At 39.2% G+C, this 13,239-nt stretch overlaps 1 protein-coding gene across 1 annotated transcript in view; it reads right to left on the reverse strand.

Annotated features, from left to right (window-relative positions):
• Window positions 1-314: 314 nt before the first annotated feature.
• Window positions 315-13,239, reverse strand: part of LOC119965355 (septin-8-A-like) — a 66,526-nt gene continuing 53,601 nt past the window's right edge. The window contains exons 5-10 of the mRNA XM_038796014.1: window positions 12,647-12,808; window positions 12,034-12,130; window positions 11,053-11,221; window positions 8,878-9,010; window positions 7,886-8,076; window positions 315-5,042 (exon numbers count right to left, since the gene is read on the reverse strand). Of these exons, the coding sequence (XP_038651942.1) occupies window positions 5,039-5,042; window positions 7,886-8,076; window positions 8,878-9,010; window positions 11,053-11,221; window positions 12,034-12,130; window positions 12,647-12,808 (756 nt within the window). The 3' untranslated portion in view covers window positions 315-5,038. The remainder of the gene's footprint in view (window positions 5,043-7,885; window positions 8,077-8,877; window positions 9,011-11,052; window positions 11,222-12,033; window positions 12,131-12,646; window positions 12,809-13,239) is intronic.

The raw sequence follows: 13,239 nt of genomic DNA on the forward strand, positions 1-13,239 counted from the left end.
AACACTAAAATTGTAACAGGAAGTAAGGTTTGTGAACAAGAAGTTCATATCCTACACACTATTTTCATATTTACTTTTACACTACACATGAAAGAACTGTACAGGCACACAGAATCTGTACAGTACAATGAGTAAATAGTCTTTTTACTCATGGTAAAGGTCACAATAGCAGGAAATGCTCTCATGTTAGTCATCTTCAATGTGATTACCGAAGATGCCGGTCTGTGATTCATACCCTCTTGAAGCAGTTTCCCCTCTCCTCCATTTTAATCTCCAGAAGATGGACACCAAACACGAGATGGAGACAAGCAAAATAAATCTTAAAAACAAATGATTTATTAACATTTAATGATAAACAGTCAGTATGAAGCAAATAATGAAAAATAAAAACCCAGGACATTTAAAAGGACAACGCATGCTAATCCAACGCAGAAATAACCGTTCTGATTTTGGTGTATGCAGATCAGTTTTTAACCGAGTCATAAAATTAAGGATGGGCACAATATACTGGAGTAAAATGGATAACTAATTGAAATGTTAGAATCTAATTAAAACGACAATAGTCAATGGTAGATGTCAGTGCAATACTGTCACACAATGAACAATAAGAAGGGTTGTTCAAGTACAAACAATGTATAAAAGTTCCACAAAAGCACATGACCTGAGCAAATGAACAGGTACACAGAATTACAGTGACTGAAAATAACCAAAGTATTACAAAAGTACACCAAACAAAAAAAGGTAAAAATGAAAAAATTACAATGAACTGGAATACTATGGAGTGATACAGTTTCAAGTGGTAATATTAGCAATTGTATTGTACGCAAAATGTTTTAGAACAATTCATTGCTCAATGTCTATTTAATAAAAAAAATTATATAATTCATAAATATTTTATGGATTTCAAGCAAGCATCCTTGATAAGAACGTTTCTCTATAATGGGTTTTAGAATAGCTTGGTCCAATGACACAATGAGAAATGACACCTTAAAATGAATCTCATTCATTAAAAATAACTCTCCACCTCCAAAAAAGACAATACACGGTGTACATTTGTATATGGCAGATATTAAAGCTACAATATCCTTTTTTCTATGAATTTCAAACTGAAGATCATTTAGACCCCCCCCAAAACTCAATAAACCCAGGTGGAACTTGGAAAGTGGAATATCTGAAGCCGAAACAAAAACTGAAGGTATAAAATATTTGGTTCAGCTTCAAACAAGCAGATCAGTGCGACACAATGGCTGACAGATTTAAAATGTCACAAGTTAGATAGCACCTGTTTACCATGTCTTCTCCCCCCGCTCCAGTCTGATTTTCTCTTAGAATGCCGATTCTGCTGAAAGCATTCAATCAGACTGAGGTAGAGTTCAAGAGGGATTAAAGCCAGTAACCATGACGATACCTCTAAGCAAGAGGCTATCCTTCAGCTGCGAGTAAGAACAGCTAGTTAACTAGAAGAGAAGAGGCCACCTCAGTTGAGTTTAATTCTATTTTCAGCAAGGAGATCTCAGCATCTTCATGCTAACTCTTCCAACTCATTGGAGAACCATTCCATAGCAAGGAATGGAGCAGATATTTACAGCCACCAGATGTCACCACTTCTGCATTCATGGTCCAAAACATCAGGTAAACAAACAAGACACACTCAAGGCTTCTGCCAGTACTGCTTTATAATTAGCCACCATGAGGTGAATTACCTGCTTTGGGGGACTTCCTTGCTGACTTTCCCCCTCATTCTTGATATGTACCCGGTCTCACTCTCTACTTCCTACAACACCATTTCTCGACATCAGCATGAGGTGAACCGCAAATGTGAATCAAAATTCTTCCTTCTTCTGCCAGAAGGTGGCATGTCAGTCCACTCTGACTTTTCATTTTTTAAACTAAGATAAATATTTTAGCGCAACTAATCCCCAAGTAGTTTAGGAGCGATGAATAAAAATAAAAAGATTATTCAGCAATCTGTGTTCCTTCTGAATGATATTTATGATTTAACAGAAATAATGGAGAAATAGGCCATTTATAAAAAAGGATCTCACAGCTTTGTATGTGCAAGAGATTCATTTTACATTTAATGAAGTACCTCTTTATTGTGGTTTAAATACCTTGCTCTTGCATTGAAGAAATTAATGACACAACAAGTATTGCAGTAAAATAGTAAGCGACCCAAAGCCTTTTTTCAACATTGCAAACTCAAACTGAAATGGAAAGGCATACAGCACAACTCTGCTGGTATTGTCCAGTTAAAGTGGATACTTCTATTCACACCCAAGCTAGAATTGTTGCCAAATTAATTTTTGGTGTGGCCTATCGTAAGAAAACATTGCATTTGCAAAGTCCCAAAGCTTTAATTTTTTTAATTTAAATTTAGAATACCCAATTTTTTTTCCAATTAAGGGGCAATTTAGCATGGTCAATCCACCTCGCTTCCACATCTTTGGGTTGTGGGGGTGAAACCCACGCAAACACAGGGAGAATGTGCAAACTCCACACGGACAGTGACCCAGAGCCAGGATCGAACCTGGGACCTCGGCGCCGTGAGGCAGCGGGGCTAACCCACTGCACCACCGTGCTGCCCACCAAAGCTCTAATTTAAAGCACAGTGATGTAATATCCATAATAGAACTCCTTCAACACAAAATCCTAAGTCCACCAATTAGGAATACATATTTCTAAATGATTAATCATGTCTCCTGGTACCACAGGCTAGGACAGTAAAGAAAGAGCATGATTTATCCCAAAGTGTTTGGCATCTCAAATCATAAGCTTTTGCGTTTATTCAGATATGAACGCAAGGCATACAAGTGCTGGTGAATACTTCCCTCAAGGAGACACAACTGTGAAGTCTTTTTTGTAGCCTTCATACAATTTCCAGTTTCTGGAAATGCATGGAGCTGAGAAAAGATGGGATATAATACCTATAAAGCACACTACCCCGGACCCCTCCCCATCTTATTAACTAGTGCAAATCCATTGCATTTACGGACATTGAATGGAGAAATTAGAATGCCTGCTCAATTTGGGAATACACTACTGTTGATTTGGTTATGCATTCAAGCGTATGCAGCAAAGAGTGTTATTTCCTGCAGAAATGTATTAAATTACATACTAGACAAGCACTGGAAGCTTATTTGCTCTCCGTTTTAAAAATAAGTCATTAGACAGCTCTGAGGATGACCCAGGCATCAAAATAAAACTTTGGTTTAAAATATTTTTTATCTCAATTTGTTAAGTGACTACCACAAATTTACCCTTTCAGCCTTGATATATTCACTGTGCAATCTGGAGCAATTTCAGAGCAAGGACATTTTAAGACAAATTTCAAAACCAAAATCTATCCTTGTGCCCACTTTAAAAGTCAATTCAAACAACCCTTCATAATATCATTCAACTAAAGAAATTCCATTTCTCACAGGAAAAATAACCCAATTTTTGATGTCATCTGAAACTGCAATCATTTCATGCAAAGATTTAGCCAACCTATAAAATTTGATCATACTATTTTCCTTACAAGGAACACTTCATTCAACTTTGGCCAGTACATTACATCATTCCTCAAATGATCTATTTTTGCTTCTTAAACAATCCCTTTTAAACACCCCTTTGGTAAAATCTCCCATTTCAAAACTGAAACAGGAGGAAAAAAACACAATCGAGTGATCCAGCCAGAAAGAGGGAGTGTGATACACTTGCGGCACCTCAGTTACTGCTATACCGATTAACCCAATTTACTAAAAATAAAATGATGCACAAAGAAACTAGAAGATAGCTCCCAATGTGAGGTGAATTCTACCCACCACCTGTATCACCCAGTGGGCTCATTCCACAGTTTAGCTGCTGAAGTGTGGAGGGTTTCCAAAGTGTGTGTGTAAAGCAAGATATTTACAATATTATTACTTTCACTGTTTCAAAAACAAAACACATAAGTACTCTTTGCTATACTGATGTGCCCATTTAACCCATCCTTATATTAAGTGCAAAATACAAGACTTTGCTCCAGGGAGTGAAAGGTCAAGTGACACAAGACGAGCACCTCTGCCACATGGTCAACACATAATCCTGCAGTAACAAAGCCATTAAACACAAGATGAATTAATATTAAACGCAACCAGGCGTTTCCTGTGGATTGAAAACCATATTGTCCCTTCTCCCCACACTAACCCCAACCCCCCCACCACCCAAAAATGGATAATTCTCCACATCTTAGTAGCTCCTGTCTCATCTGATAGTGTGTGCAACTCTAAAATACCACAGGTGATAAATTGAGCATCCAACAAACAGTAGATGAGGAAATGCAAGAGTTGTCCATTTTTTAAAAAGAAGATCCCATTTCGGAATATAAAGCTAGAACTATTTCTCACTCTCGAAGTTAAGAATCAGGGCTGAATAATTTGGCACAAAATTGCATATTTCAACTTTCCCCAAGAGCTGACTTTAAGGTTCAAGAACATCCTTCATTTTTAATAAAATCAAATCTATAAAACATTATGAAGCTTGGTTTGGTCTCCATCTTGCATATATTCTTTAGTGCAAGGTTAAAATCCTAAAGCTTGAGAAAACAATTTTTTGGTTGCTGCATACATATTTTATAAATTATGTCATATGACACTGATGTGCTTATCCTTTTTTAAAACTAAAGACCCTTATAAAATATTTCAAATATATATATTCTATATCAATGTTCCATTAAATGTTCCTTTAAAAATGGCTCTTTGGAAAATAAAACTGAACCGTTCATTTCAACATACTGGATACGTGTCAGACTGAATCAGAATGACATTAGGATTTATAACAGCCATGAAACATGTGGAAGTAACAAAATTCATGCAATGATCATCCAAACAGGGTTTCACAGGTCTTGATGTTGGCCCTTTCTGCTGAGCTTTGACATGGAATGTTTGTTGTCCATTTTGTGGTGGAGCAGGACTGGGGAAGTTAGGAGGAAAGTGACCTTTTTTTTGGATTGTAACTATGTGTTATTAAGGTCACAAGACATAATCCCATACTGATAGGTTTAAATGTGCATGAAGCTTTAACTGAAAGAGAAAACAAAACAAAAATTAGAAATCATATAGGATGAAGCAAATAATAAATGAGCTGTTTTCTTCAGCAAATCAAACTGATTTCGATCAGAGAGATATCGGCAACTCCACATCTGCCTCAACTCGTCTGCTGTGGAAGCTTCATTCCCAAGCCATTGTTATCTCTAGACCTGGTTATTCCAATGTAATCCTGGCTGGCCTCCCACATTGTACTCTCTCTATAAACCTCTTCAACTTTCCATCTTCCTCTTCCCCTTTAAGACATTTTGAAACCTACTTCTTTGAGCAAGCCTCCTGCCAGCTGTCTTAATGGGGCTTGGCGACAAATTTTATTTTGTAGTACTCCTGTGAAATGCCTTGGGAGGTTTCATTATAGCTTTGTAGCAGTTTTAACAAGTTGTTGTTCAGGTGGGCAGAACGCAAGTGAGAAAATACAGGGAATGTGAGAGACAGAAGAGAGAAAGGAAGTGGGAGGGGAAAGAAAGAAAAGACAACAGTGTAAAATGTAACAGAGAAAGGAGGCAGAGAGAGAGAGAGAGAGAGGAGGCAAGGAGAGAAAATGGAACGTGAAACCACAACCATCTAACCCCAAAGCGAATGCTACCATCTGATTTAAGTTTATAATGGAACCATCAAATACATAATGAGAAACATATGGAATGGATGGACTCTGCAGTAAAGATTGGTCTTGCTCTTTGATTTGGTGAGCTCAGTTTGAAAAACCAGCACACAAGCTAAATACTGATGCTGAAAATTGGAAATAAAAACAGAAAATGCTGGACATATTCCGTTTAGGCAGCATTTCTGGAGAGAGAAACAGAGTTAAAGGGCTGGATTTAAGGCAGCCCACCGTGGCAAGAACCATGACAGCCTGGCCCATCTAACTGCGGGAGAAGCTTTGCATCAGTCTCCTGTTGATGGGAGCGCTTCCCCTGATTATGTTGGAGGGTGGAAGGGGCTGATGTGGGATTTCCGGCTGCCGGCAGCAGGATGTCAATTAGACTCAGTAGGCTCATTAATGCCATATCCCCGAGGCCATCACAATATACTGGTGCATCAGGGATTTAATGTGAGCTGCAGCTGCGTGTCTTTTTTGCACCAGTGGATCGCAGCCCTGTAAACTGTGCCCAATTTGAGGGACCGACCTGGCACTAGAAAGGGGAGGGCAGCTTAAAACCAACCCCCTGCTCTTGCTTCGGACTACCGACATCTCACTCTCCCAGCAACCCCATTCAACTCTCACTCAACTTCGGTCTGGAATACCATGACATTCCTGGGCCTTTGGAACAGGCATTGCTGCCAGGTGCCCCCTCTCCTGCTGGTGCTGACGATGATGAGCTTCTGCCGGTCTCAGACTGGCAGGTGGGACTTCTGCCACCGAGAATCTCCATCTCCACTGGGCTCCGCAATCATGTGGAAGGACCAACGGTGGCTACTTAGGTACCCGAGGGCACTTCATTCTATTGAACTGCTCCCATGGAACCGACAGAGGTTCCCTGCCAGTTCTCCGACCAGTGAACAAGGACCCCCCCCCCCACCCACAAACCTTTCCCAATTGTTATCAAATAAGTCTGCGAATGTTTAAGGTCAATGACCTACCATCATAACTAACTTGATGAATATTTCCAGCATATTCAGAGGGTCAGTGCAGACTCGATGGGCAAATTCCTCCTCTGCACTCTAGGAATTCTATGATTCTATGGCTCGAAGGTTCAAATTCTGTTTTTATAATCTAAAAATCCATCACTTGGGTTTGTAGATGTGACATTGACTAAAGCCAGCCTTAAGCAATAGCTCACTTCAGCACATAAAGTTTGACTGCATTTGAACAATAAAAATATTCCCCTTAAGGAAGTAATTGATGCACAAAACCTGTACCAATAGAAAGTATAATAGAGTCAAGGTGACAACACCACTAAACTTCAGATGTGACGGAATTTCCTGTTCAAGCCACCCAACGCCACCAGGAAACCCATGGGCGGGGGTGCGCTGCCAGCGGGAACGGGGAATCCCAACGGCTGGAGAATTCCAGTCTCTGAGTTTTTGTTTGAGTCTATCTAACATGGTGGATAGACTTGCAAAAGGTCAAATCCACTCATCGGAGCATCTATTTTGAAAATGAAATGAAAATCGCTTATTGTCACAAGTAGGCTTCAAATGAGGTTACTGTGAAAATCCCCTCGTCGCCACATTCTGGCACTTGTTCGGGAAGGCTGGAATGGGAATTGAACCCACGCTGCTGACCTGCCTTGGTCTGCTTTAAAAGCCAGCTATTTAGCCCTGTGCTAAACTAGCCCCTTGAACATGTTCATGTTCAAACAGATGGTAACTTGGTCCAATTCACTGAAACAATTTGTTACACAATCTATTTATCTCTCGGTTCAGTCCATTATTCTGAAGACCATGCACAATTTTGAGCTTAGTTACTTCCGTGCCACCTGCACTTTTGAGCTACCATGTCCAAGCTTACAATCCATTAAGGAATAGAGAACTTCAGGTTTATACAACACAAGCAGGTGCCCCAACTGCTTTTGCCTTGTAACGGTGACCTGGTACAGGAAACAGCAAAAGTTCAGGGATTGACTGAGGTGTGGGGCCATTAGCTTATTCAGATTTAAACACAGAGCATATATTCCAATTAGGTGACTGATGCACGAGGGCATGCTTGTCAACATAATATTCAATGCAGACACCACAGAGTAGGATTAGTTGCAACTTTTGTGGTAGAGAGAGGAGCAAGCTTCAATTGTCAATATTCGCAGTCTCGCTCAGTAAATACTCTGAAGAAAATTTCACTTTATGCACTTAGCCATAGATAGCTAGTTAAACCAGCTTACTTTTTTCTATCTTTGTCTTTCTTGACTGGCTGTTGACCTGTAGCCTGGAAAGATTGACCCTGCAGAGTCTGCGCCGCCATTCTCCTACGGTTAAATGCGTTCATCTCTTCTTCCAATTCTCTTCGCTTCTCCTCTAACTTTTTCTTCTCTTCCTGGTGTGTTTTCTTCAGCAAATCAAACTGATCGTGGAGCTGTAATACACAGCCAGAAGTGTAATGCAAGCAAAAATTTAATATCCAGCTGAAGTCATTTATTTCTTTTAGGAAACACAGGGTTGTCATTATATTAACTGTTGCCCTTCATTTATCATGGGCTATGTTGTCCAATAATTCAAGTAACACAAGATGAAATTTCCCTCTCCATATATGGATGGTGCAAGAACTCTGCAAACTTTAAATTCCAAATGTTATTTTCAACATACTGGTACAAAGTTGCATATGTAATCACAGCAAAGCTATCAACGCCTGCTGTTGCAATGGTGAAACTTATAGCAACTCATAATTCCTGTACAAGTGCTGAACCTGGAAATCATGTTATTGTCCAGGTTTTCTGCTACACTTTGGGATGTGCTATTGAAGTCTCCACAGGCCAGAATCCTTAAAAATCAATGAACTGGTCAAAACTTCCTTTCTTACACTTTGATACAGTTATTCAGGCTACCTAAAAAAGTGACACCTTGCTAAAGTATAACTGAATTTTTAAACAGTGCACTAAGTTCATAACCACTTATGAAGAACTCATTGTATATTTGCTTAATGTCAAATTTTATGACGAATTGAATCTTTAATTCCACAAGATTCTGACCCGAGATTCCATTTCATTACAAATACCAAAACTTGAGTATTAATGCAATGCCTGACGGCCTTATTTTCTTACTGTTATGTAGAGTCTGTGGGATCTCAACAGGAAACAAACAGAAATAAAGTTTACAATTTCAGTAAGGCAGTTTACAAAATCTAACTAATTTCACATTCCAGGAAAAAAAGGCTCACCTCCTTCTCTTTCTCTTTCAGATCCGTCTCAGTCTCTTTAACTCTCATGACAAACATTTGCCTCATCTCTTCCTCCTTCTTCTGCAGTTCACTCATGAATTCATTCCTCTTAGCTTCATAGGTTTCCTGTAGGCTGAACCCAGTGCAATGCGTTTAAAATTACATACATTAAGCAGATCAGTTTAACAGCAATCAATTCAGATTTGTTTTCCTCTGCTGTGTTGTGTGTATCATTTGGAAGCACTGTATTGAAAGGGAATGAAACATTTTTCACTTCTGGCATTGAGTCTGCTCCAAGCACTTGCAGATCAGGTAAAACTTGGGTAGAGGCGTAACAATACTATCACATTACCCCAATAGTGCACCTCAAAAGAACACCATCTAATTCAATTAATATTAATGCTTCCATTAAATAAGTGACCTATGTGAAAGAAATTTACAATTTGAACTCAGTTACAGGATTCCAGGAGGTCTTTCAAGCGTTGCATTCGCACTAGATATAGTGACCCCATATAGTCAGAAGAAAGGGAGATTTGCATCCCCTATTCCTGGATTTGGATACTGATCTCACAACAGAAAGGATTGTGCATTAAACCATTGTGCTACCCTCTTTAACAAGTCCTGCTTCATCTTGGACACAACTAAATTTCTAAGCCACCAGCTAAGAAAATGACGGTGATTAAAAAAAACAAGTTAATGCTCCAGCTTGATGCAATCTGGCAATTACAATATTTAGTACGCATAGTAAGGCAAGGGCGGAGGGTCAGACCTTCACTCAACAACTTCAATAACAACTACTTTTTGCCTTTTCCACATTTTTATAACAATGAAGACCAAGTAATATTGGCTTGTCCACCCTCCCAGCCCACACACAAAATTGCAGCTCAAAAAGTTTGTTGGCTAACCAACTTCTAAATCTCTTTCAAAGTAGCTGTTGTGAGGTGCACCAGATGGTCATGGCGTGCTCCTTCCTTGCATACCGCGAAACACCCATAGTCCAGCTGAGATTGGTGAGAATGATATCCGCCAACCTGTCAGCATGATTCCACAGCACCGACATGATTGAATATCAATAGCTTTGCCACGTCTCATTTCGGCTAATAATCAAAAAGACACTTCTCAACTTCAGTTAATAGTGTTCTTAAAAAAAGAAACTTGAGACATACGGCACAAACAAATTATGCAAATTAAACATTGGAATTTGCCTTGGAAACAAAGTTAAAGTTTAGTCCACTATGTTCTACAATCTCATTGATATTCGTCTGGAATTTGGTACCACCATCACTCATTGTTGTGCAAAGCATTGCATTATTGGTCACTAGTCTTCACTCACTCCCACCACATTGCAGCACTGCCATGCCCTCTAGAAGAATGCCGTTTGCACAGTAGCAAATAAATCAGTTGCAATAGAACAATCCTACCAGTGTCCTGCAAAAATCAGAATAGTCTTACTCCACTAAGTAAATAGAATGCCATATGATTAACGCAACAAAAACGTGACATCATGCAAGACTGCAAGAGTTATAATTTCAAGGGTTACATTTGCCTGCAGCTTTGAGAAAGATCGAATTCTTTCAACAGCATGGAACTGGATTTAAATTTGAACAGTGAACTACTACTTGATATATTTAGAGTTTCTTGCTGCTTTTGGTTTTGCAACATTTTATTTTCATATTAGATTAAGCAACATCACTTTTGGAATGTGAGGCGATGGATAAGATTATACACATGACCCAGTAATTGCAACAATACAAATTGCTTCAGAGTGGATCATGTAATAAAATCCCTTTCTATTCCGGGACAAAAGTAAAGTGACATTGGGTCATATTTCCTCACAGAATCTAGACAGGTTGACACTCAGCCAAAGAACCAGTGATTTGACTACAGGAAAACAGAAATCAGCTCGTCTCCAGACCATTCACATTTAGCGAATGGAATTTAACTGTGTTTTACATTGAAGAGGCAACAAAGATGAATGTTCTATTTTGCAAGAGTTTTCTATCTATTTGTCATGCCAAGAGCTACTAGGAATTTATGCAGAATTTCTGTTGACCTTAATTTCCATCTAATAAATATGCATTTTCCCAAATGTAAATCATAAACCTAGATGCCCGATTCTAAAAGAGGCTGCATCAGTGATTATGTTTCGACCAATATTGATCTGAATATTCCAACCTGAATGGTTTGCTATCAGGGTCAGTGTCTTTGAATCCCATCTCCTCCAGCTTGCATCGCCGATACAACTCATAGTGTCGGGTGTGTGTTTGCTCGCGGAGGTCTTCCATATTAACACGAATCAGCATTTCCCTCAGCTTCACAAAGTCACAATGATTTTCATTTTCAACTGTAAAAATAACAAGTACGCCTAATGTAACTAACATTTGAGCAGCTATTTCAATTAGTGGTGATTTTTTGTACTCATCAAGGATATCCATGTTAAATAATGAAACATCTTACATATTCATATTATACACTCAATGGACAGACTGCGTAGAATTTGCAGTTTACCTAATAAATTAGTGAGGCACTGCCATCCAATTTATCATTAAATATAGTACAAATACAAAGCTTGTTTACTTTGAAATAATTATTAAGTATCACTTTTTATTTTTCTTTGGAGTTTTATGGTAAGATTGGGGCGGCATGGTGGCACAGTGGTTAGCACTGCTGCTTCACAGCACCAAAGACCTCGGTTCAATTCCAACCTCGGGTGACTGTCTGGTGTGGAGTTTGCACATTCTTCCCGTGTCTCCGGGTGCTCCGGTTTTCTCCCACAGTCCAAAAATGTACAGGTTAGGTGGATAAGCTATGCTAAATTGCCCCTAGGTGGGGGTAGGGGGATAGGGCGAGGAATTGGACCCAAGTAGGATGATCTTTCAGAGGGTTGGTGCAAACCCAATGGGCTGAATGGCCTCCTTCTGCACTGCAGGTTTTCCACGACATAACAGAAAAAGCAACAGTAACCTCTTCCTTCAGATATTGAATGAGGTTGCAACATACGAATACAGAAGAAACTAACTCGGACAATAGCAACTGCACCATTACACCAGTCCCCTTACATGTATAATTTGCTGCATCTGAGTGAGGACACTTATCTCTATTATCTACACATTATGAACCAGGTCCTCACAGCAATTTGACAAAACCTCCACCTACCTTGAACAACACCCCAGGGGTACTGTCGAGCCTTCACCAGTTTATTTCCCACCTTCACCTCTTCCATACTGCCAACAACTGCAAATGGAAGATGGGCCTGTGTGCGTGCGGAGAAAGACAGACCTTTAAGAATTATGCCCTCTGTTCTATTGCAAATCAACAGATCATTTACGTTAAATAATTTACGATAGGCTAGGTGATGTGGTTGACTACAATGGTAGAAAAACATCAGGGAGCACTTTAATCATGATCAATATAGTACAAGGTGCTAATTGTGATTGAGAAACCTATATGCTGCTGTAGATATGTAGATACAGTTGCGATATTTCCACTTCTATGTGCTGCCATTGTAGCACCTCTGAACGACACTACAAACTATCTCTAAAAAATATCAAATTCTGCGTTGCACCCAAGTGAAACTTGCAGCTAGCTCAAACTGAATGCACTTAAAGCCTTTAGCGGCAACAGGAAGAGGCAATTTAAAACTCGAAAGGCAAAAAGGTACTTTAGCATGTTGAGCCATCGGGCCCCAGTAACTCCCATCTTACAGCCTATAGGAGAAACAGAAGCCTGGGAAGTACAACGTGTGCCTGCAAGAAGTTCAGGTACTTACATTCATTGTCGAGTTGATCTCTGCCACTGCATCATCATCTGTTGGAAACTGGTAGATCTGAACACCATTGCTGACTAGTTCACTCATTATCTTTATCTTAAATTTGTGCAACTCACTTTTAGAAATTGTGTCAGCTTTGGCTACAATAGGAATAATGTTTACCTACAATTATAAAAGAAAAATTTAGTTGAGAAAGATGAACAACCTTCGTGCAGCGTGGCAAAACCATAACTGAACAGATTTTGAGACTTTCGAATTTTACAATTTCCCCTCCCAACCAACTTAGATTTCAGAGACTTCAACTAAATATTGCTGTTCAACAGTTGCTAAAACGGGTTTGTTTACCGCTCCATATGTGGAGAGAATAGAATTGTAACATGGGCAATAATTACCTTCCTGATAAAACAATCCTTGAACAAGCAAAACAAATAGCGGTAGCAACATTCAATAATACCATTGCCACATATAACACATTCATTTCTTTTGTTACAGAATATTTGGGGGGAAAAAAAAACTGTGCTCTCAATCTTGCGATATTAATCAACTTCACACAATATTTCTGGCATTTGAATGTCCAGCCACTTTTATAAAAC

The sequence above is a fragment of the Scyliorhinus canicula genome, chromosome 4 (assembly GCF_902713615.1).
Source record: "Scyliorhinus canicula chromosome 4, sScyCan1.1, whole genome shotgun sequence".
Classification (NCBI taxonomy): Eukaryota; Metazoa; Chordata; class Chondrichthyes; order Carcharhiniformes; family Scyliorhinidae; genus Scyliorhinus; species Scyliorhinus canicula.